General features: G+C 49.1%; 9 protein-coding genes across 14 annotated transcripts; 5 read left to right on the top strand and 4 right to left on the bottom strand.

Moving 5' to 3' along the window:
* The first annotated feature begins 1566 nt into the window (after positions 1-1566).
* On the top strand, positions 1567-4915 carry FOXG_10347 (translation factor pelota). 5 transcript variants are annotated; one of them, XM_018389652.1, is made up of 4 exons: positions 1567-1712; positions 1808-1909; positions 2030-3387; positions 3661-4915. In XM_018389652.1, exons 3-4 carry the CDS (start codon positions 3307-3309, stop codon positions 4780-4782), a joined length of 1203 nt encoding a protein of 400 aa, XP_018247969.1. In that variant the 5' UTR covers positions 1567-1712; positions 1808-1909; positions 2030-3306; the 3' UTR covers positions 4783-4915. The 5 variants fall into 5 exon arrangements, with proteins under 5 accessions (XP_018247969.1, XP_018247968.1, XP_018247966.1 ...); XM_018389651.1 differs by having other exon boundaries at positions 2005-3387; XM_018389649.1 differs by having other exon boundaries at positions 1808-3387.
* Positions 4916-5092: 177 nt separating this feature from the next.
* FOXG_10346 (2,5-diketo-D-gluconate reductase) lies at positions 5093-6529 on the top strand. Its single transcript, XM_018389647.1, has 4 exons — positions 5093-5404; positions 5457-5467; positions 5521-5578; positions 5629-6529. The coding sequence occupies exons 1-4, from the start codon at positions 5318-5320 to the stop codon at positions 6364-6366; spliced, it is 894 nt and encodes a 297-aa protein (XP_018247964.1). The 5' UTR covers positions 5093-5317; the 3' UTR covers positions 6367-6529.
* FOXG_10344 (uncharacterized protein) lies at positions 6384-10405 on the bottom strand. The gene is made up of 2 exons (XM_018389645.1): positions 9149-10405; positions 6384-9096 (listed from the first exon to the last, which is right to left on the bottom strand). Exons 1-2 carry the CDS (start codon positions 10019-10021, stop codon positions 8917-8919), a joined length of 1053 nt encoding a protein of 350 aa, XP_018247962.1. The 5' UTR covers positions 10022-10405; the 3' UTR covers positions 6384-8916.
* Positions 6548-8788, top strand: FOXG_10345 (uncharacterized protein). The gene has a single exon (XM_018389646.1). It carries the CDS (start codon positions 6647-6649, stop codon positions 8450-8452), a length of 1806 nt encoding a protein of 601 aa, XP_018247963.1. The 5' UTR covers positions 6548-6646; the 3' UTR covers positions 8453-8788.
* A 293-nt stretch (positions 10406-10698) lies between the features above and the next one.
* Positions 10699-12705, bottom strand: FOXG_10343 (pre-mRNA-processing factor 19). Its single transcript, XM_018389644.1, has 5 exons — positions 12591-12705; positions 12492-12536; positions 12000-12438; positions 11490-11950; positions 10699-11437 (listed from the first exon to the last, which is right to left on the bottom strand). Exons 1-5 carry the CDS (start codon positions 12601-12603, stop codon positions 10962-10964), a joined length of 1434 nt encoding a protein of 477 aa, XP_018247961.1. The 5' UTR covers positions 12604-12705; the 3' UTR covers positions 10699-10961.
* Positions 11250-16278, top strand: FOXG_10341 (uncharacterized protein). Of its 2 annotated transcripts, XM_018389641.1 has the most exons (3): positions 11250-12140; positions 12197-13457; positions 13512-16278. In XM_018389641.1, the coding sequence occupies exons 2-3, from the start codon at positions 12984-12986 to the stop codon at positions 13563-13565; spliced, it is 528 nt and encodes a 175-aa protein (XP_018247959.1). In that variant the 5' UTR covers positions 11250-12140; positions 12197-12983; the 3' UTR covers positions 13566-16278. The 2 variants fall into 2 exon arrangements, with proteins under 2 accessions (XP_018247959.1, XP_018247960.1); XM_018389642.1 differs by having other exon boundaries at positions 11250-13457; positions 13512-13747.
* Positions 13435-16342, bottom strand: FOXG_10342 (uncharacterized protein). The gene has a single exon (XM_018389643.1). The coding sequence runs from the start codon at positions 15041-15043 to the stop codon at positions 13823-13825; it is 1221 nt and encodes a 406-aa protein (XP_018247958.1). The 5' UTR covers positions 15044-16342; the 3' UTR covers positions 13435-13822.
* A 122-nt stretch (positions 16343-16464) lies between these two features.
* Positions 16465-19695, bottom strand: FOXG_10340 (uncharacterized protein). The gene has a single exon (XM_018389640.1). The coding sequence runs from the start codon at positions 19359-19361 to the stop codon at positions 17136-17138; it is 2226 nt and encodes a 741-aa protein (XP_018247957.1). The 5' UTR covers positions 19362-19695; the 3' UTR covers positions 16465-17135.
* A 281-nt stretch (positions 19696-19976) lies between these two features.
* Positions 19977-21656, top strand: FOXG_10339 (uncharacterized protein). Its single transcript, XM_018389639.1, has 2 exons — positions 19977-20619; positions 20666-21656. The coding sequence occupies exons 1-2, from the start codon at positions 20329-20331 to the stop codon at positions 21473-21475; spliced, it is 1101 nt and encodes a 366-aa protein (XP_018247956.1). The 5' UTR covers positions 19977-20328; the 3' UTR covers positions 21476-21656.
* The last annotated feature ends 70 nt before the right edge of the window (positions 21657-21726 follow it).

The following is a 21726-nucleotide window of genomic DNA, read 5'->3' as shown; positions in this document are numbered from 1 at the left end:
TACGGGCTCGATGTACTGTAGCTGTGTACCTCTGGCAGTGAAATGAATGCCGACTGGCTGGTGTTTAGTCAATAGACCGTCGGTGAATGTTGTCTCCTTATTTTATATTCCGCTCCGACTGGACTAATATGCAAGTGATGTTGGTTAGTCTCCAGCTGAGTGAGGTCTAATTCCAGGCGTGTCAGACAGGTATTGGTAGTGGTGAATAATGGATGATGACAGGAGGGATGTTGCTCAAGGGAGAGATAGAAAGGAGGTAAGGCTGTTCAATTGCAAGCAACCAAGCAAGAATGCATGTATTGTATTTTGTAATACAGAGCTCAACAGAATCAGAATCAGGTGCTCAAAGTGTAACAGGGCAACCAGCGATTTTTGCAATGGTTATATGAGACGGACAGCCATGACATGAAGGACTTAAGCGAAAACGACCCATCGGGCGAATGCGACAGCCAGGCAGGCGCTGTAGTGCGCTGGGGACAGCGCTGCACAGCAACCAGACAGCGGCCACTAGGTGCTTCCAGCTACTTACAGTACAGTGTAGTGGGGTCGAAAGCCAAACGGTGTTAGTGTGTAAGAGAAGCTCGATGGGCTTCTTTTTTTTGGCGCGTGATATAATAGTGAAAGAAAAAGGAGTAAAAGGGGTGTTGAAATGTGCCGGTAGGAAGCTACGAATGAGATGTTGGAAAAGGGAGAGCTGATGCCCACGCGCGCAGAAGTGCGACTCTGGATGACAAAAAGGTTGACAATTGTATGAGCAGCTGATGTGTAGCTGCAGCTCGTTACCGTGCTGGACACTCAGGTCAGGCCCACGGCTCTGTGAGAAATAGGTAAGCACCGAATTTAGTATGGGCGGGCTGTGCTGTGGCTCTTCAGTGAATTTACAGGAAATAAGGGGGAAAGAGGTGCAACTTGTAGGATTGTATCACACCTTTACCGGATATCGGCTGGATCTTCTGGGGTTAGAATGGATGAGATGGAGTCTAAATGAGGTAAGACAAGACTTAAGTGCGATGATCTTGGTTGAGAGTGCATCAATCAGGCTGAGTTTCATAGGGCAGAGCCAATTTGGCAGTTTGATGGCTCACCATGGCAACTGTTGATTGGTCTCATTGTTAGTGACGGTTATTAGTGAACATTCCAGATTCCAGGCTGGCTATGTTGATAATGGCATCGCCTTGTTGATGGCTGTTCTCTTTCTACGTACTCCGTAGCTACATAGTTGGCAATTAATCGCATAAGGCTGGATGATCGACCGTCATCTCAACGGGCTGTTCTCCAGATTGTCTGTGCCACAGCCAAATGCGAACCCACGGCTCAGTACTCACCGCATGTACTCCGTAAAGTACATGTGAATGAGAGAATAAGACGATGAAATCTTGACCGCAACAGCGAAAATACGGTAATTGACCCATCATGTCATGTTTCAGAAGGGCATCGTATCAAGTATACGAGTAAACGAGTATACGAGCTTGTTGATATCTCAACCATAATTAGAAGCTCATCAACAAGTCTAATGTCTCGTGCTCTGTATTCGATACTCGTTTTAGTTGCTTCCGCGTATTCGGGACGCTTTGCATTTGGAGCCAAGCCTACAGGAACTGCACTAGCACAACCACATTCGCACATCTGCACATATAACGTCGGGTCTGGCCCATGAACGAGGGGGTAAAAATGATGAGAGAGTTGCATCGAATGCATCTCAAGTGAGACAAGTATGCGAGAACCACCAGCTAAACGACGCAGACTCACTCGTGCATTTCACATGCTGGGCTTACGTCGTTGACTTTCCAAGACTGACCGGGATTAGCAGCTTCTTAACCAGGCATGGTTTTTGGAGAGGAAACTCGGTGCCTTGCACTATCGAGATGCACGACGTCAGATCAGCAGGTATCAAGTATCAAGTGCATATGTAAGTTTGTGTTGTTCTGTCAATAGCGATACTTTTGATCTGCTGTATCATGATGACGCGTTGTTCAGATAAAGAACTAACATTATGATTTTCAGCGTCAAATGCTGACAAGATTTGAAGATGCTACCTAATTAGAGCTTACGACCTAATAATTTGACCTATATCCAATCACTCACTAATTATCAGAATATGGTTTATCGGCAACGTTTTGCATTAATGCCTTTATTCCCTCAGCCACATGCTTGCTTAAACGACGACAGTCTGTCTGGTTGTCACACGATGCGAAGTGCAGCACTTAGCATATCGCCAAGAATGCAATGCAGTTCCGTGGATCACCTCGTGCCGTTCTTCCAGAGAGTATTTTTTTTTTTTCGATGTCTCAGTCGCCAAGATCGCCAAGGCCTGTCATGGGTCTCTATGGCGTTCGGCGTAGAGCGAACAAATCGATCCATTTTCGTTCCATCTGTAAATCCCCTCAAACTCCGCCAGACGAAAGGAAAAAAGCGCAAAAGAAAAGTTAGTTTAGTGCTCTGTCACTGTGATAGCTTCAAGCAACCGGGGTTGTGTTGAACTCCGTTCATCTCGTCCTCCGCAATCCGCGGAGCTTCTAAGACTCCGCATCCATGCACCAGAAACAAATCTTGTGTTCGAGAACTTTGAGCTTGTGGAGTCACGTCACTCAAATTGTCGTCTAATTATCCACTTTTGGGCATCTAAACTCCAATCCCGTGCTTCTAACTCTCAGAACTTGGCCTGATAGTTTCAAGAGTGGTCACTCACGAGTCACTTGCACGTCCACGGACATGATCAAAACCCCGTCGGGCCCGGCCACTCTCCACCACCGACTCCGACGTCAACATCCTCAACTTATCCTTGTCTGTACCTGACAGCGGCACCGAGAGATCTATTCTGAGCCGTCCAACTGCCGTATCGCCGAACTACCGTGGTCCATCTATCCACTTGGCCCTTCACATTCACGATTCATACTCGATTTTGATGGTCACTCCCTCCGGAAGAGTTAGCCTCCACTGTCCAACAGCCGTTGAGCCTCAAAATCTGCCCGTCTTGGCTTTTTCGTCTTGGACTCTTGGTCAGCCAGCCTAGTCTAGCCCAGCCTTACTAGTCTTAGCCGCATTGCACCACCCACCTTGGGCCAACAATCTATTGGGTATCACTATCAATATCATCATCCAACATCAGTTTGTCATCGGCGAGTTCTCTGGTGAGACAACTACCCAATAATTATCTGGGTCTTTGTCAGACACGGGCCAACTCCTGTTTCTGTCGCTGTCACAAACCCACCGAGGTCCGAGGCTTTGATATCCAGCCTCTAGCTTGACATCTTCACGCTTCACACTTCAGCTTTCATCAGCCACAGCTCGCACACCTAGCCAAAGATGAAGTTAGTATCACGCAAGGTCCCCAATTCCCTCGCGGACGAGACCGTTTCTCTCCTGCCCGAGGATCCCGAAGATATGGTCAGTAGCCCCTGTTGCTTGGTCCCTTCTAAGTTTATACCCCTGGTCTGCCATATCGTTTTCCCTCTATTGTCCCTTAGACCCTGCCTCTATTCCTATCGTTACCCCTCCCCCTCCACCGTTGTCACACCCTCCGCGGTCTCTGGCCTCGACATTCTGCTGTCCAGCATTTACCTTATACCGCATGTCTCGCACTTCAAGCCACTATCTGTTCCGAATCCCACCGATGTCAATGCTTGTTCTTATGAGGCAGCACGCTAACAATGTTGATAGTGGCATGCATACAACCTGATCCTATCTGGAGACATCATCCATGCTCACACTGTCCGTAAAGTAGTCGTGTATTCAGACACTGGGAGCTCGAAATCTGAGCGTTTTCACACTGAACTGGCTATCAAGGTCAAATCCACTTCCTTTGATCCTATCATCTCATCACTCCGCGTCTCTGGAACCATCATTTTAGAGAACCAACATGCCGCCTTAGGCTCTCATCATACCCTCGATCTCGAGGTGAACCGCCCGTTTACTATCATCAAGCCAGAAGGATGGGACTCTGTCGCAAGAGCCACTCTTCAAGAGGCATTATCAGATGACAAGGATGGTGCCGTAGCAGCCGTTGTCATGCAGGAAGGACTTGCCAACATCTGTCTCATCACACCATTCCGAACCGTCCTCAAAGTCCGTGTTGAGAGCGTGATTCCCAAGAAACGCGATCTTGCATCAGACCAAGATGCAGGTATGCGCCGCTTCTTTGAGAAGACATTGTCGACTCTTTTGCGAACTATGGACTTCACACAGTCACGGCCGCTGTTACTGGCGAGCCCAGGCTTTGTGGCTGGAGACTTCAAGCAGTATATCGCCAACCAAGGACGGGATAAAGCAGACAAGGTGCTTACAGCGGTGGCGAAGCAGGCTACGGTGGTTCACTCCAATTCTGGTCACGTCCACAGTCTTAACGAGATCCTTAAAAGCCCTGAAGTCTTGGCCAAGATGAAGGATATGAAGTTCGCCCGTGAAACGCAGTATGTTGATCAATTCTTCGACATGCTAAAGCTGGACGATGGGCGTGCATGGTATGGTACTTCAGCTGTCGAAAAGGCCGTCAAAGACGGAGCCGTGGGGCCAGGTGGTGGTGTTCTCCTGGTCAACAATTCTCTGTTCCGAAGTGAAGACCTTGCTCTTCGCAAAAAGTACGTCGCTCTGGTTGACAAGGTACGGGGTGATGGCGGTGAGGCGAGGATTCTCAGCAGTGATCATGAGAGTGGTCAGCGATTGACTATGTTGGGCGATATCGCTGCCATACTCAACTACCCAATGCTGGACCTTGATGAAGACGATGCCGATGAAGATAACGAGGCAACTGGAGAGCCTACTATGGAAAATAGTGTCATCTAGTTCAACGAATAGACAAAAGAAATGAGATATGAATTCATGAGGCTCTACCGCTGCGGTGTTACCCTATACCGTTTCGTGAAACCTGCTCAAAGGACATCGCTCAGTTTGCCATAGCTGCACATCCCCCAATCTTCACCTAACAACGTGTGTAGCTGACCTCCCATCTGTTTTGACTCATTGCGTATCTCCTAAAGAACGCTCAGATCTTGAGATCGTCGGTTTCCTCGGCGTTAAGTAAACAAGATTGACAACAAGGTTGCACGTAACTATCCCCGCATTTTCACCCGACTGTGAATGTCGAATCAACGCCACGATGATCATCACGACAAGTTACTCGCGCTTATCTGATCCATAAACGCGAAAGTACAAAATCATGTCGTAACTCCGAGCTCCGAAAATATGTATAGATATCCAAACAATTTTGTCGTTGACAAAGTGTTGACCTTGTTGAACCTGAAACTATTTAAATGATCCATCTTCCTTGCCCCTACCCCTCATCCACAAACATCAATCCAACATCATAAAGAAAGTGTTCATGAATTTCAGAATGGCCTCTAAACTCGCTCTCGATTCTACCAGGAAGCTCAATTCAGGCTACCAGATCCCTCTTCTTGGCTATGGAGTAAGTGATCCTTCAATCCTTCGTTTCACACCCTGCTAATGTAACTGCCTAGGTCTACAAGGTGTAAGTCCACGTCATGTTCCGGAGGCCCTGTGTACTCTAACCACGTCATTCAGTCCCGCTGAACAAGCCCCCGACCTCTGCAAGAAGGCTATCGAGATAGGCTACCGCCATGTGAGTTTATCCAAAGCCTTTGGCGTTCAATGCACAACTAACATACTCAGATCGACTCTGCTTCAGGGTACTACAACCAGGGCCCTAGCGCAGCTGGACTCCTAGCGTCTGGCGTACCTCGCTCAGAGCTCTTCTTCACTACCAAGATCTTCACCAGGCAGTTTCCCTTGAACTACGAGAATGCACACAAGCAGGTAGACATTGCTCTCGATGAGACGAAGCTCGATTATCTTGACCTTGTTCTCATTCATGCCCCGTATGGTGGACCTGATGCCCGAAAGGGTGCTTGGAGAGCTCTTGCTGAGTGCGTCGAAGCTGGCAAGGTGCGATCACTCGGTGTTTCCAACTACGGTGTTCATCATCTAGATGAACTAGAGGCATACATTAAAGAACTCGATGCCGAGCTTGGACCGGGCAAGGGAGGCGTCATCTCGGTCGGGCAGTGGGAGGTGCACCCGTGGCTTACACGACCTGACATCGTCAAGTGGTGCCAGGACCGAAACATTGCAGTTGAGGCTTACTGCCCCATTGTGCGTGGTGAACGATTTGATGACCCCAAGGTCAAGACCCTCGCGGACAAGTATGGCAAGAGTCCAGCACAGGTTCTTCTTCGGTGGAGCTTGCAGAGGGGTTATGTTCCTCTGGTGAAGAGTGTAACGCCTTCAAGGATTCTAGAGAATGCTCAATTGTTCGACTTTGAGTTGACGGAGGAGGAAGTGAAGGATTTGGCAACTGATGAGTATAGCCCTTGTGCTTGGGATCCTACTCGTGAGCCTCTTGAGAAGTAGATACCGCGAGACGGGATATAAAAGGGACTTCAATAGAATCACTAAAGTTCAAGAGTCTGAGAAGTCCATTATCCATAATTCAACGGATCTTGCTGTCTTACAAGAATTGGTGTTTGTCATACTGTTATTGTTCATGGACCCACGTGATCTCGTTTCCACCTCGCGTCAGTCCCCTCCCCCACGCGTTCCATGCCACTCCAAACTCAATCACCACCACCAACTTCATCACACCACATCCGCCTGTCGTGCAAGCTGGCCAAATGTCGTCTTCAAGTTCAACATGGGCCAGCGAACGTTCACGGTCATCCCGAAATTCCCGGGTCGTGCGGATTCTCCCGACAAACCGCCCTTACGGCCCATGACCTCGAAACAAGCCCGGAACGCCTACAAAGCAGCCAACAAGGGTCCTAAACTCACACGGGAGGAGTCACGGAGACAAGAGAGGGCCGAACAGGAAAGAATCAGAAAGGAATTCGAACGGGAGAAGGCTGCTGCCAAGGCGAAGGTTGCGAGGGACAAGAAGAAAGAGAAAGAGTTGGCGGAGAAAGAAGCGAAACGAAAGAAAGGATTGCCTCTGGTGAATGTTCGACCCAGTCAGGAAACGATTTCATGGTTTGTGAGAGGAAATGGTACTTCAAAAAAGAGAGATGCCCAAGGCAACGACATTCAAGACGACAATGCGACGTCGAATGAGAGTAATACGGACACGAATGAAGCGATAACAAGCGAAGAACAACCACAACAACCGGCAACCAAGGCGCAGAAGCTTGATGACATACAGGAAGACGATGAGGAAATTTCTGATGCTGCTATGGAAGCCATTGTCGAGGACCTACCAAAACCGCTACGGGAATCACCAAAGCCTCAATCACCTGAAGGGGGAAAAGAGACCATCGCAGAACCTACAGAACAAACAGCAGCCCTTGTTGCATCGGAAACGGCACTAGAAAAATTACCAATGCCCGAAATAGAGCTAGAAGGATTGGAGGACGAATTAGATGCGGATTTCGAGGAAGATCTGGCCCTGGGAATTCTTGAGGATATTGAAGCAGCTATGGGCAATCCAAAATCCAATATGAATCACGGAGTCCAGAAGATCTGCAACCAAATATCAGAAGAAGCACTTGACACGACGAAGCAACCACTGGAAGTCACTAGGAATGACATTTCAAATCGCTATGCAGAAGACTTGGGCTTAAAGCGACCTGCTCCTCCAGTCTCTTTTGCCAAACCGCCTCTTCCTCAACGCAATCTAGAATCACGATCCCCAAGTCCACCACACCAAGAACCACCCATGAGCACGCAAGCGATTCTCTTCAACCTGGATGATTTCTTCCCTTCATCATCTCAACAAGTCCGAGAACTTGAGGAAGAGCTGGATGAGGGCATAATGCCATCTGCTCCCTTACACTTGACTCCTATTGCAGAAGAAGAGGAAGAGGAATCTTTCGATGAAGGACTAGAGAAATCCTCAGACCAGCCCCCCTTACCAGCACTTGAACCTGCCTCAGACTCGCCACCTCCACCACCAAGACGTTTCTTCACTTCTTCCGGCTCACACGAAAGAATGTGTCTAGCTATTCAGAGAAGTCGTCGTACAGCTGCGCTTGAGAAGATCCAGCAACGCGAGCTCGCTCGCATGCAGGCTGGTATGATAGAGCAAGCTCAAGCAGAGTCTCGCAGAATTTGCAAACCGCGTGAACCTATGAGAAAACCACCAGTGTTTTCCAACCCTCCTCCACATGCAGCTCAATGCAATCAGCCACGAAAACCTCCGTTTAAGACATCACCAACACTACAGAAAACACCACACACTAGTACGACAACTTCCACAAAGCGAACTGAGCCTCAACAATCTAAACAACCTCTTAAGAAACCCTTACCTAGACTATCCAACAACCCCAACATTATGAACCCTCGAATTCCACCAAAACGAGTAGAGACTCCAAAACAACACCTACCACCACTTCAGCAAGAAAGCAAAGAGAACCAGAAGCCGCCACAACAGCCTTTTGCACCTAGTGCTTCGCAAGAGTCATATGGCGGCGGATGGGTCGACGATTTGGACCTAGACCTCATGATATAACGATAAATATGTACATTGGATGACGACTACCGAAATGGCCGAATTGCACAACACTGAGAGTAATTACAGCATGGCATGGGATCGCACGATGGCTCGGAGTTAAGGGCATCATATCACCCTTTTGTACGGGTGCTGGGTGGCAAATTATGCATATTTTCTCACGACATAGCGACGGCGTTTAGAATATTATCCTGTTTTATTTGAGAAGTTTACCTTAGTCTAAGGATTAGTGATGCTCTTGGACCAAGCTATCCTTACTTTCAACCCCTGATCCTCACCATGAAATCACATATATCACCGCTATACTGTAAAAAACAAGCCCTGCAGACTTCAGGGGGAAAAGTGTCTGATAAGATACAATCCTTAACGCCAATGCTATGCTCGCAGTATCCCTATCGTCATTCGTGACTTCGTTGCCCCTAACTCCCACGACCGACCACAAGTGAGGTTCTTAGGCCAGCAAATCAAAGGAAGATTCCAACCCATTCCGACTTTTGTGATACCTTGGTATCACAACCGTCCACTGCGCATCGGAGATCATTTGGAGTCGCGGACGCAGGTCGCCCGTCAGGGGATCGGAAGCCTACGCCATCGCGGTTCGCCTTCGTAGGCTTTCTGTTTTCATAGCAATCGGCACAGTAGACCTGTATATGTTAGTTTCTGGTGGCAATCCACATGTACAATTGTAAAACTTACGTGTCCGCACTTCTTGACGGCCCAGAAGTGGTGTTCTCCTGGTGCTCGCTTTCGCTTTCCCTTCTGCGTACCCACAGAGCTCTGTGTCACTGTGCCGCTTGGGTCATAAGCCAGCTCCTCATTACAGGCTGGGCAGATAACCACGCTTTCAGACTCCTTCTCCGGGTCGGTGCAGGTATTGCGAGTGAACCCTTCTCGTGTTGGGGGCGGCGGGGACATCTGTGGCTTTGGGGTCGGTTGCCGTGCGAATGCGTTGCGTGAAATGTCAAGGTTTGGTGGGTTGAAAGCTATGTCTGCTGCACCAAAGATACCAGCCAATCTCCTGAAGGGGCCAAAGGCAGCAAAGTTTGGTAGAGATCCCAGAGCTGGTCGCTGGCTTATTATTTCCAGCTCGATCAGCTCGTCCGGCCTAGGCACTTCGCGTCTCCCTCTGAAATGTGATCGATCTTCTTCAGGAGAATCCGCAGTCAAGTCAATAACATTCTCTGCACGTCCCACGAAAGTACCATCGGTGCGTGCTAGCTGAGGCGGTGATATGCGCTGGGAATTCGTTCTACGCGGGTTCCTTGCAGGTGGTCTCGCAGGCTGAAGGATGTCGAGTCTAGCTCGCGATTGCACAGGAGAATCAGGCTCTTCCGTGAGGTCGATCACAGGGGTAGCTTCTTGCGGCTGTTGGTGTAGTGCTGAATTTCGAACAGCTCGTGAGCGGCGAGTGTGGCGTGTATTGTGATATGCAGCGGGTGCATTGGGATGTGGAAGAAATAGTTGATCTCCAGCATTTGGCCGTGGTCTGTAAGCGCCTTCGAAAAAATGTTCAAAATCTTCATCCCCTCCCGCCTCAAACATCTCGAGAGGGTCACTGTTTTCAGCCATGTTGGGTAGGTGGTGTAAGACTTAGAATGCGAGGTATCGAGGACTAGACGGTTATAATTGGAGATATAGTGTGTTCTCTCTTATCGTATTCACGGCATAAAGCCTCCTGAATATCACCCGAGGCAGTGAACACTTATACAGTGAATGGCCGCCCAGGGCGAAGCAGATGAAAAGTGTGGCGATTAAAGTAGAGAAAGCTAAGCAAATGCGCTATGGCAGCAAGACTGAATTAGATGATGAGACATAGAATTATGCTCAGAGGAGTCGTAAGCGTCTGTATCGTGTCGTATCGGTTCGTTGGGAGGTGTAGACGTGGAGTTGTGGGGAGGTGAAGGTTGTTGGTAAGCATCAAAGTTAGTTGTATGAAAGGAAGTTGAAATTGAATGTCGCTACTGTGACGATCGATGCAAGGCTGCTCCCCATGTGACGACAGGACTCTAGCGCGTAGAGACCCTGCACTGGCGAACACTGTTTACCCCGCTAAGTGGCCACTAAGAATAGGCTTCAAGGCTTCATTACAAGGGGTTAATACCGCCTGGCTCCACTGTCAATAGGTACCTTGTTATATTGAAGCCCATGATGGTTTTTCGTGATGGTTGTTTTGTTGTTGTTTTGAAGTACCAATAGGTAAACAATACACCAGCCTCTGGGAGCAAGAAGACTTCTGACATTCAGTAACGGTGTCAAAAATAACCACTTAGTCTAAAAACTTACCAAGGTAAGTTATGTTAAGTTTACCCGGTACTTTTTTTGTCACTTAGAATAGAGGTGCTAAGTTCTGCCTCCCATTTCAATATGCAAAAACCAGAACCATAATTATCAATTTTCAAACACCAACCTCTGTGCTTTGCTTTGACCCTTTATTCGGGCGTATAATACAAATTATCAAGGGAATCATCCAGGCGTCTCCTTCTCAACGAAATTCCATCTAAACCCCAGTCTATTCCTTTGTTGCAAGTACGCTGACCACACCCTCACCATTGACTGTTACGATCTGCTTTGCAGACTCTCCCCACCGAACAGCAACGGATGGTGTAGAACTCTTCAAAGGCTCGGTCCACTTCTTGCTGGACTTGGTGAACTGTTGCACTGTAACTCCAGCCGCACCGCCAGTGGCGAGGAACTGGCCACTGTAGTCCCACGCCAGGGACTGGACCGGCCCGCCAGTCTCAAGAACCTTGGCCACCGCCGCGTCTCCCTCTTTACGCAGATCAAAAATAGTGACCATGGTCTGGCCCTTGGCTGTAGCTGCGAACCAGTAGCCGTTCTCGGAGAAGCTGAGAGCCTGGATAGGGGCGCCCAGGCTGAAAGAAGCTGCCTGCTCAAGAGTGTTGGTCATGAAGAGCTTGATTTCGCCTGATGTGGTACCGGCGGCAAAGAGGTGACCATCAGGGTGGAAGGCACAAGATGTAAGAGCTGGGAACACGTTAGCACAGAATTATCTTTGGGTGTACCAGGAGAAACTTACCAGCATCGGTGTAAGCGCGGGCAACACGTTTCTGTGCGACCAAGTCGTAGAACACGATGCTCTTATCTGTACCAACAGAGGCCAGAATTTCACCGCTGGGGTGCAGGCTCAATGCCGTAGCAGCACCAGCATGTTCACTCAGTGATGCAACCTGGTTACCCTCCTGGAAGACCTTGACACTGCCTTGGCCAGTCGCAAATGCGACACCGGCCTCAGCCCAAACAGCGTCTGTAACAGGCTCACCCACTGAGAGAGACTGCTCGACCTTATCCTCGGTGGTAGAGTAGACAACTGCCTGTCCCTTCAAGCCTCCAACTGCCGCGGCATTGGTTCCTCCAACAGTAAGGGCGGTAGCCTCAGGAACAGGCAAGGAGTGTGTGGTCGCGCTCTCGAAAGCCGAAATCTCTTCGCCGGTGGCCCAACCCTCGGGGACAGGACGCTTCTTGCGACCCTTTGATAATCTGCATGCTCGTTAGTTCCGAATCGTATAGTTGAAGGACGGCAACATACGTCTGATGGGTCTCGTCCACCTTGGCAACAAGTTCCTCTGGCAACTTCTCCACGCTATCGACCTGCATAGAATCACCATCGACCGCACCTCCTGTCACAGTGACCTTGCTCAAAGCATCCCTGGCCTCGTCTCGCTCCCTTGTGAGTCGTGCAATAACTCGGACAGCAGCGTCGTGCTGATACAATGCTGTGGCAAGCTCCTCTCTGGTGCGCGCAAGCTGCTCCTTAAGGTTATATGTCTCTAAAGCCAGCGCGTCCCATTCGTTCTGGAAAGTAGCGAGGAGAGCGGGAATCGATGTGAGGGTAGGAGGACGCGGTCGGACAATACGCGACGAATGGATGGGGAGGAGGTCATCGGTGGTCAGGGCCTCGCCAGAATCGGGCTCGGTGCCATGTTCGTTGATATATTGATCGATAAGGCGCTTCTCGTAAACAACACCTTTGCTGAGTTAGCCGTGAAAGCTGCGCGTTGATGATGTTGATAGTACATACCGGACTTCTTAGAAACGACGGGCTCTTGAGGAGCCTCTCCAGAAACTGTCAAGAGGTCAGCGAACCGTTATTTATCGATGGCAAAACTGGAAAACTTACTTCCGCAAAGCATGGCGACTACAAATTTGAGCTCGTGGAGCTTTCAATTGCTTGTCGTCAGGTATAGCGCAAATCAACGGCTCGAAGCTCTGTTGCGACAACAATGGCCTAGTCGAGATTTTGCCAGTGCACTGACCAGAGCTTTGGATCACGGGATGATAAGATAAGGTGGACTGTATCTTATCGTGCATCATCTTGATGCATGTCTCGAGGCGGGGGGCACCGGTAATAGCGAGTTCGCATGTCTCCGTAATCCGATAATTGATGTGACTGCTTGTCGATAACAGCTACTGAGTGAAATAGTTATTTTCTGCTGTCTTGGTGAATGTCGAGCATAGATTGAATACGTACTGTGACAATTGGCTACGAATATCACCAACATCAACCTCCATCATGGCCCTACCTCAACCTCAAGATCTTCGTGTAGCAGCTGAAGCCGAGCAAATCAAGACTTTGGATCTGCTATTCGAGCCCAGTCCAGCAATCCATTCCACTCTCCTCTCCATTGTGCGAGATGCAGAGTATACATCATACCCGGAGTTAATTGAGGCCTGCAGGGCTCGCCTTGCCTCGCTCGCCTCCTCGAACTCATCAGCCAATTCAGATGAGACTCTTCTCTCAATACTCGGATCACATCCCCGTTTAGGAGCCAAGAAAGTTGACTCAGCACAGTCAGCTGCAGAGCAGGCCAACCTGCAAGGCCAAGGCGAAGAATTGGCAAAGCTGAACAAGGAGTATGAGGAAAAGTTTCCCGGATTACGATATGTCGTTTTTGTGAACGGACGGGGAAGGCCTGAGATTATGGAGAACATGAAGGCTAGAATTTCGAGAGGCGACTTTTCGAAAGAGGTTGATGAAGCGTTACAGGTATGTATAACTCGCAAGTTAGCTTAATGCTTCTGTTACTAATTCGGTGTTTAGGCAATGTGCGATATTGCAACCGACAGAGCCTCTAAACTTGGTGTAAAGCCATAAACATAATCACGTATCAATGTCAATCTGTTACCCGTTGCTTGAGCTGTGGTGTATCTAAGCCTCCCCATCTGGTCGAATAATAATACAAACCAGTATAGCCTATTTTTGTTCCAGTCCTTGCAGCTGGATAATACTTCAATATCGCCATATTGAACATGAATAAGAACATATTGCCACCCAATGCTAGAAGTATACTTTACATAATTCCTTTAAATGCTCCCCGAGATGCCCAGAGACGCCACTAAATATTTGCCTAACTATCTTGACATCCAGCAGATGCCGTCGAGTTCATCCAAATACTCCTCATACGATCTGTCTTCTTCGCCATTGTTGCCATCATCGCTCTGTCCAAATAAAACGCTGAAGTCAGAATATACACTATCTTGATCATCGCCCACATCGTCCCAGTCGTCATCTGCAGGATGCATGTATGCAAAACTATCCTCTTCGAGATCGTCCAGCGGAGGTAAAGGCGCCGTAGGCCGTAACTCTGGCGATCGGATGGGGAAGAGTCGAGGTGATGTACGCTTCTTAGTTGCAGCGACATCACTAACGGGTAGAGGAAGGGCCACAGGATTAGATAGTCGGCATGATGGGGGTTTCGGATGTTGAAATGCCTTTTGAGGTGGGTAGCTTGGCTGAGGTCTTGCCGACGATACCATCATGCCTGAAGGTCCAACAACTCCCGTGCCAGTTGGTGAGATCCTCAGAGATTTGCCCGCCGAAGAATCCTGCAGCATCGGAGGTCGCCAATTCGTCTTGCCGGCAGCTTTCAAAGTGATAGTTGCAATTTCCTGCTCATATTTCTTGCTACCTGCAGCCTGCCCGAGGCTCAACCTCTTCCTCAGACAATTCATAGTCGAGAAGCGGAGAAATGAAGTTGCATGAAGATGTGCGATCCTTCGGGTCATATCAACTGAAGTAGCCATCTTCAAGAAGCGCTTGTCGCCAGCCTCTTGACCTTCTCGATTAAGAATGTGAGTGGCAGGTTGAGAATAAGGCTGAGAAAGACGACTCGTGATAAGTTCGGCACGAAGTCGACGTTTCTTGACACACAGGTCGGCTGTGTTGAAGCCATCGACATCGGACTTGCAGCGCTTTCTCTTGATACCGCGAGATCCCGTTGATACTGGTTCAGGCCGTATGTCTAAAGGGCTGGATTTGTTTCTTGCATCCTCTGTTGACGGAAAAGAGAATCCCGGGCCTTCGGGTCGGGACCTCGGGATTAACGTTTCTTTTGCATTTGGCTTCCGATGGCCTTCAGTACTTTCTGCTTTCCGAACAGTACGGTACTTCGAATCTCCCATCAATGCTTCGAACAAAGGGTCTGAGCCGGAACATCTTGGGACTTGAGTCAAGTCATCCGAAGCGAGATCCAGTGGAGAAATGGGGAGGTCATCGTGGCAGCCGCCTGCAGAATGGCAGCGCCAGGGCTCAAGCAGATTGATTGAGCTCTGTCCATTAGCCTCTACCTCCATTACGACAGCTTGCGCTTCGTCTGAGGGGTGCTGTCAGAGCTGCCTGGTCCGATCCATCCGCTTTAACCAGTGTGAAACAAGATGAGAGGATGTGCTGGCCAGGTATTAGAAAAGCCGAGGAAGAGAGATTTGGCGTTTCAGTGCCGAAGACTTTCAGCTGAGAATGATTCGACTTGGAGATATAATCACAAGTTGTATCTGGTGATGCGTGAAGAGCTCGGTATTTGAAATGTCTCCGGCTATGACTTGAACCAAATTGACGCAACTCTTTTGACCTCAATGTTGCAGCAGAGTCGAGTCAGGACAGTTCCGTGCACCTAATATGCCTCTCCCAAGCCTCTCAGGCCGTCAAGAGTTGTCTACTCAATAGTGTAGACGTTCAATGCTGGTGGATAACTGGCGTGATTGTCGACAAGCGAAAGTGGGGAACTGAGCTGAGGCCAAAGTTAGGCGGGATCGGAATAAGGGGAGCAACAATAAATGGTATATCCGACTCAGGATAGTCAGATAGAGAGATAAAGAGATAGATAGACGAGACGAGATATTGATAAGAGTAAAATAGTTGGAATGAGATTGGAAATGGCGACTGGCAACTGATGATGGAGAAAATCAAAGACTGAAGAGGGGAAAGGTCGTCTTGGACAAGGAGCACCAAGACAGACCAGGACCAAGCTACATCAGCTAGTCTCCTGCAAGTGCAAGCAATAGGAACAAGGATCACGCCGAACCAATTCGATGGGAAATCCGGGGCCGACACGAGCGAGCGAGTTGAGATGCTGACTGTGACATTCGGATTGCTTTTTCTGGCCAAGGCGCAACAACCATGACCTGGGGTTTACAGGGGGTTTCCTAATACATCAGCATGCCTGTCTATCCTATTCGTAGACCGAAGCCAGAGACAGAGTTTTGGGACGGTCACCTCCTAGAAGTCGCAGCTAGAAAACTAGTCGAGCAACAGTATGTCCTATACTGTAGTCCCTCAAGGTAACATGCCCAAGAAAAACCCCAAGAAACAAGTCCGGGGTAAGCCATCCGGGGCAAAAGGCATGGTCGCACAGCATCTCCCATAGGCCGGGGGCGTTGGTCAGGCGGGTGAATCAAGCGTTCTAGGATACAGGGATCAACAAGATGAACTTGCTTTTTCGTTGGCTGAGACCAGATGGTCGGGCAGAAAGGGGTGGATGGAAAATCAATCAGCAGGGATCACAAGGGAGGAAACCCGAGAGGTTTTGGTCTAACAGAATGGATGCTCATGAGAAGTGAAGAAGCATCAATGCGGCGGGCAGAGTTTGTATCCTGGTCAGATCATATTATGCTATTGACCTGCTCAAAATAATCAAGCATGTCTACTACTCAGCTTATACAGGTAGGCATGTACTATGCCTCGAGTAAATATCTCGTGACTGTCAACTCTCCTCCAACCTCGTGACAAGACTATTCCACTAGAGCTGTCCCAGCCACAAGCCAACTCACACAGAGGTACAGTAGCAGCATGACATGGCTCATTACCGTCAATGCTCTAGAACTGCCACCTCCTCTTTTAACTGAAACCACTCCATTGGTATACCTGCAGTGCTGCACCATGCTCTTCTTCTACTGGACCCTCGACTCTGGGGATCGCCTTTAGAGCTTGGACGGAGGCGGCCGCTGTTTCTGGTTTTAAGATTGAGAAACATGAGAGATCACAGCCCCTGGCACCAAATGCACACGCGTACATATGTGTATTCATGTACTGTGGTATCATTGGGATGTGTTTTGGCCATTCTAAGCGGAGAACTTCTTCTTAGATGCTACCTTGCCCAAATCTCACTCCCGATTCGACGTTTGGACGCTGAGCGTTACGACATTCCTGAAGCGGATACAACGGCATTACAGCTGTCCAATGCCTTCAGCTCATTTTGTCATGGACTTTCTAGACGCTTCAGTCATCATAAAAAATTTGATTCATCATGCGCCATCCTAACATGTGCCCTTTTGCCTGTAGCCTTGTTACCTCACCACCCTAAAACAAACTCCAGCAACTCCAACATGCCTCGCAAATCAGCTAATGAGCGTACCGTAACTAATATACATGATGCATCGCAAATCAACCTTAAACTCGGCTTGTGCTAACGTCAAAGATATCATTCTTCCATCCTCCCTGCTCATACTCAAAGAGCTTCTGCTCTGCATCCCTGCCTTCATCCTCCCACAGCTTGACCAGACTGCCAGGTGCATACCGCCCTTGGAACACGCCTGACCCTGCTTTGACGCCAACGCGGGCGTCGATGTCTGGGTCGGGCGCTGGAACGAGACGTGCAGCAACTGCTCGAATGAACGTCCAGAGGTCCTTTGGATCAGCAATTCGTGTGGCACGGAGACGCTCCCGTGCATAAAGCATTTCACGGTTCAGGAAGTGAAGACCTTCAGCGATTGAAGCTGCAATCTTGACCTCAAGAGCCTTGCGCACAATGGGCCGGACCAATGGCTTCAGGACCCAAGCGAGGCAAGCAAACTTGGACTTGCTCAGCGTGTAATTAAGGTGATGGATGCGGACCTTGACATCGCGTAAGGAGACGATCTGTTCCAGGCGATCCTTTCCAATTTCGAGGTCGAGAGTGATGTCCACGCCGCGCTTATCAAGGTGGAATCCTGCGATACCTTCATCAACCATACGGAAAAGACCAGAGTGCAGGCGGAACCAGTAACCCAGGTCGTCTGCTGCGATAGAGAGGCCAGACACAGTCACTTTCATCATTGATTTCATGGTAGATTGCGTCCCATGAAGTGCCTTTCTCACTTGAACATCATTGTAGGTTGAGATGTTAAGCTGGAAGGGCAGGAAGGAGCTTGCATTGATGGTGCGACCGGGCTCAAGGATGAGATTCTCTAGCAGAAGATCGATAGCGGGTGCTGATACTTCAACACGTGGAATGGGGATGTACTGAATAGCCTGGATGAGGAGAGGGACAAAGATGTTGATAGTGTCAGTGACCAGGTCGCTGTTAGCGTATTCGCCGGCCGGTGACAAGAGGAGAGCAATTCTTTCAGTTGTGTGGATGAGCTTCTTGATATCCTGGTCATCCAAGATTGAGCGGAAAGCGGCATACAGACTCGAAAGCAGGGCGTCGAGATCATCTCGAATTGATGATTTGGCAGTCAGATCATTGGACTTCTTGCGCAGTTCCTGGAATCGTTCTTCGATGTTGTCAAAGAAATCAGGGTCGCTCAGCATATCCTGCACCAGATTGCCAATCTGTCGCACAAGCTCATCAAAGTTGGGGTCGGTTTTTCCATCATCGACAACGGCTTCGAAGGATTTCTTGACCTCATCCCAATGCTCACGCTTGCCGAGAGAAGTGATGAACAACCAGAAATTGTGGACTGCTTTGTCGGCCTCTGGGTTGGGCTGGGTGTCCTCCTCAACTGCTTCAACGGTTGCAGCGGCTGCGTGGGAGTAGGCGAGAAGATAACGTTGGATGAGCAGCGAGATTGTTGAAACCGACTCCTTGTAGTCCGTTCGTTTCCGGAGGTTCATCACGGTTTGCTTGAGGCGCTTCACAAGTGCACCACCTTCGTCCCCCTTCACATGTTCCTTGATGCTCTGCACCGCTCCGTCGGCCACTTCAATCGCACCATCTTTGACGGTTTCACCGACATCTACCACCTCATTCTTAAGATCTTCGTCCGAGGGTGGAGCAGGTGATTTGCCATTGCCATTTGCATGTTTAAGAGCCTCTTCCTCCTCCTTGGAGGGCTTGATGGCCTCGCCAGCTTGTTTAGAGACGTCGGACAAGGTGAAAGCAGTATCTCGAAGCACCTCTCTTCCAACAGTGCTAAGATCGGAAAGGAAGATGCGGAAATCGGAGTTGGTCAAGAGAAGCGATCCAACGGTCTGCAAGCTCTTGTAGGTTGCGACAGCATCGGCTCGGAACTTTGCCCTGGCAGCTCGTTGCTCAATATGTGCGACGTCGACATCCAAACGAGCTTTGGTAAGATACCAGATGAAGTCCTGAATCTGGTCCTTACTATTCTTGTGTTGCAACACCTCGATGAACTGTTTGATCCAGAGCTTGATGCTTCTGACCAGGGCTCGTCCTGATGGGCTCAGCTCTTGTCGCTCAGGGTTCAAAATCTGAGCCGACAGAAGAGTTCTCAAGTGGATGATAAGTTGTTCGTTTGTTGGCATATATCCTTTAGATATTGCGCGTAGCATTTGATATGTATGGAGCTTCTCATGAAGTCGCGTCTGCAGGCCGGTGTCGTCATTGTAACGCGGCAGCAGAGGTTCGCGCTCTGCGTCCTCGCGATTTTTACCAATGCCAAAGCACGACAGCATTTTGAAAGCTGCAGGCGCAAATTGCCTGGTGATAATCTAGAAAGTCGTGCCTTTTTGTGGTTGGGATGACTCGTTAAAGAAGAGATTCATGCTTGATCATTTTTATAGTAGACACCCAACCAGTGATTAAAAGTGACGACGTCATGACTCTGCCGGAGCTTCAGGTCCTAGGCAGGCTAGGCTCACAGGTACAGCTGTAACACTTTGAGGCAACCACAACCCCTGTGAATCTTAGGGAGTTACAGTTGTACGAAGCTCAGTGCTTGGGTGATGCAGCTTATTTCGCAACCATGATGCATTTCTTTAGAGTTTCGACCTGTCCATGATGAGAGGGGCTTGTTAGGGAATGCATCTGCTAGTAACAAAGGCATTCAACTGGCATCATCTTGCATTTCTAGCAATCAGCAGCATAGCAATATGTGCTTTGAATCACGATTGGCATTTGAGATTTCAGTTCAATGATCGGACTAGGTATACTGTCTATTTGCTTGGGAGTGAAATGCTACTGACAGTCCAACTCGCCTATTGTCCCGAGCTTCAATGCTACTAACCATAAGGCATTCCTCATGTGTTAACTTCAGTATCCCGATACATTGGAACAGAAATTTGTTTCCTGTAATTTCAGCCGCATTGGGCCATCTGATTCTCTATCAATTTCACTGTCTTTCACATGTGCTAATTGTCACTCTTATACACTTTATTATTAAAATGAACTTCCGGCGACCGGAGGACAATCGGCGGACCTCGGTATCATCAGCTGGTGTGGGGCCGGGTGTACTCAGCATCAACACCCGTCTTCTAACACTCCCTCAACTACAAGTCCAACACTGCGCAAAGCGAAACAACTCCAGGAGCTTAAGGGGGGCAAACACCGGAATTACCTTCAGACTTTGTCATTACCTGATGTCGCCCGCACAATCTTTTGAGACATTACCTTGAAGTTACATGTTCCGAAACTCCAAGCTCAATGAGCACACCTAAAGAATGGAAGCGACTCTCATTCCGAGAAGCCTTGGAGCTAGCCAGACTTCCGGATGATACATCGTCAACACAACAAGCAGTTCAGAGATTCATGAGTCGGCAGCCAGCTTGGACACCGGGACAAGAACTCCCCTGGGATGCTGTTGGTATTCCTCCGCCAAAGATCACAAGGGGAGCTTATGGCGCTGTCGTATATGCCCTATCAGCTCTTGCAGCGACCCGTGTAGTCGAAGAAGAAGACCATGGCAATGTAGACGAGAACAGACGAGGGATCCATGTATGTTGGGCCTGTTTATGGACGAACACAAACTTATTCTCTTTAGTCCATCCACGCCGTGTTCACCAATCCCGGACTCTCGGATCGCCCGTTCATCCTAGATGTATCCGAAGTCCATTCAAGCCGTTCCTTTTCTACGCGGCTAGTTCACGCTCGTCAGCCAACACAACCATCAAGTAACCTATCGGGCCCGTTTCCCGACTCGGATTCCGAAGCACCTCTCGGTAGCCCTTGTCTAACCAGTATCGTCACCTTCAAACGCCCAGTTTCCAGCTCCGATGAGGTCCAAGGGATCCCGCCACAGAAGAGATTCAAAGACATACTCTCATCACGCAAACCTGATCAGTGGAACCCATGTCCACAAGCCGACGTCGATGCTCTGAAAGCAAAGTTCCCCAATGAAGGCCACGGAGCATTCCCTATTCTCGACATGTACAAAGTTGACATGTCGGACTTCAACAAAAATAAAGCTATACCAGACCGGAGAGAACTGATCTACTACCGATTACTAAAACCTCTCCCAAAAGAAGACACAAACGCACACATCTTGTGTCATGCGTTCGAGGCAGACCGCAACAGTCTTTTCATGCTAGGCAACCATCTAGGCTATGGTCATGACCTGGGCATCGCAGCAAGCCTAAGTTATTCGTTCTACGTTCATGTCAACGCTGATGAGGCTGTGATGGAAGGAGACGGATGGTGGATGCAAGAAGTCTCTTGGCCAAGATTCAGTGCTGGCCGAGGCGCAATGGAAAGCCTGATATGGAGTCCCCAAGGCAAGCATGTCGCGACTGGCTACCAGGATGGCATTGTACTGCCTATGACGGCCAAACCTGGGAGAGAGAAAAAGCTGTAGGCTTTGTGATTAATGAGGACGTGGCTAGAGTTAAACATTATTAGCGATTTCAAGAATTTGTCATGGAAACACCATAGACGATACCAAAAACTACTTCAAGATGGTCCAGTTGGTTCAATTGTAGGATACCCCGGCATAGTGCGAATCGAGTAATCCTTTGTGTCTGACATTCGATCCCCGGGCATTCACTTGTGGTGTAGACTAGAGGCTCACCATCGCATCAGCTTCGCTTCCTTCCTCTTCCTTGTTAT

This window comes from Fusarium oxysporum, chromosome 7, assembly GCF_000149955.1.
Source record: "Fusarium oxysporum f. sp. lycopersici 4287 chromosome 7, whole genome shotgun sequence".
Classification (NCBI taxonomy): domain Eukaryota; kingdom Fungi; phylum Ascomycota; class Sordariomycetes; order Hypocreales; family Nectriaceae; genus Fusarium; species Fusarium oxysporum.
Note: the sequence above shows the minus strand (reverse complement) of the source record. Positions and strands in the feature narration are given on the sequence as shown.

What these genes read in the sequence shown, in the direction of transcription:
- FOXG_10340 (XM_018389640.1), bottom strand. Translation starts at nt 19,361, where the DNA reads ATGCTGTCGTGCTTTGGCATTGGTAAAAATCGCGAGGACGCAGAGCGC.
- FOXG_10342 (XM_018389643.1), bottom strand. Translation starts at nt 15,043, where the DNA reads ATGGAGGTAGAGGCTAATGGACAGAGCTCAATCAATCTGCTTGAGCCC.
- FOXG_10346 (XM_018389647.1), top strand. Translation starts at nt 5,318, where the DNA reads ATGAATTTCAGAATGGCCTCTAAACTCGCTCTCGATTCTACCAGGAAG. An exon ending in TCGAGATAGGCTACCGCCAT is followed by an intron (nt 5,579 to 5,628) that starts GTGAGTTTATCC and finishes TAACATACTCAG; the next exon opens with ATCGACTCTGCTTCAGGGTA.
- FOXG_10345 (XM_018389646.1), top strand. Translation starts at nt 6,647, where the DNA reads ATGGGCCAGCGAACGTTCACGGTCATCCCGAAATTCCCGGGTCGTGCG.
- FOXG_10341 (XM_018389641.1), top strand. Translation starts at nt 12,984, where the DNA reads ATGGCCCTACCTCAACCTCAAGATCTTCGTGTAGCAGCTGAAGCCGAG. An exon ending in AGGTTGATGAAGCGTTACAG is followed by an intron (nt 13,458 to 13,511) that starts GTATGTATAACT and finishes TTCGGTGTTTAG; the next exon opens with GCAATGTGCGATATTGCAAC.
- FOXG_10344 (XM_018389645.1), bottom strand. Translation starts at nt 10,021, where the DNA reads ATGGCTGAAAACAGTGACCCTCTCGAGATGTTTGAGGCGGGAGGGGAT. An exon ending in CCGTCAAGAAGTGCGGACAC is followed by an intron (nt 9,097 to 9,148) that starts GTAAGTTTTACA and finishes TAACATATACAG; the next exon opens with GTCTACTGTGCCGATTGCTA.
- FOXG_10343 (XM_018389644.1), bottom strand. An exon ending in CGTCGTTTCTAAGAAGTCCG is followed by an intron (nt 12,439 to 12,491) that starts GTATGTACTATC and finishes AACTCAGCAAAG; the next exon opens with GTGTTGTTTACGAGAAGCGC. An exon ending in GTGGACGAGACCCATCAGAC is followed by an intron (nt 11,951 to 11,999) that starts GTATGTTGCCGT and finishes ACGAGCATGCAG; the next exon opens with ATTATCAAAGGGTCGCAAGA.
- FOXG_10339 (XM_018389639.1), top strand. Translation starts at nt 20,329, where the DNA reads ATGAGCACACCTAAAGAATGGAAGCGACTCTCATTCCGAGAAGCCTTG. An exon ending in AGAACAGACGAGGGATCCAT is followed by an intron (nt 20,620 to 20,665) that starts GTATGTTGGGCC and finishes TATTCTCTTTAG; the next exon opens with TCCATCCACGCCGTGTTCAC.
- FOXG_10347 (XM_018389652.1), top strand. Translation starts at nt 3,307, where the DNA reads ATGAAGTTAGTATCACGCAAGGTCCCCAATTCCCTCGCGGACGAGACC. An exon ending in CCGAGGATCCCGAAGATATG is followed by an intron (nt 3,388 to 3,660) that starts GTCAGTAGCCCC and finishes CAATGTTGATAG; the next exon opens with TGGCATGCATACAACCTGAT.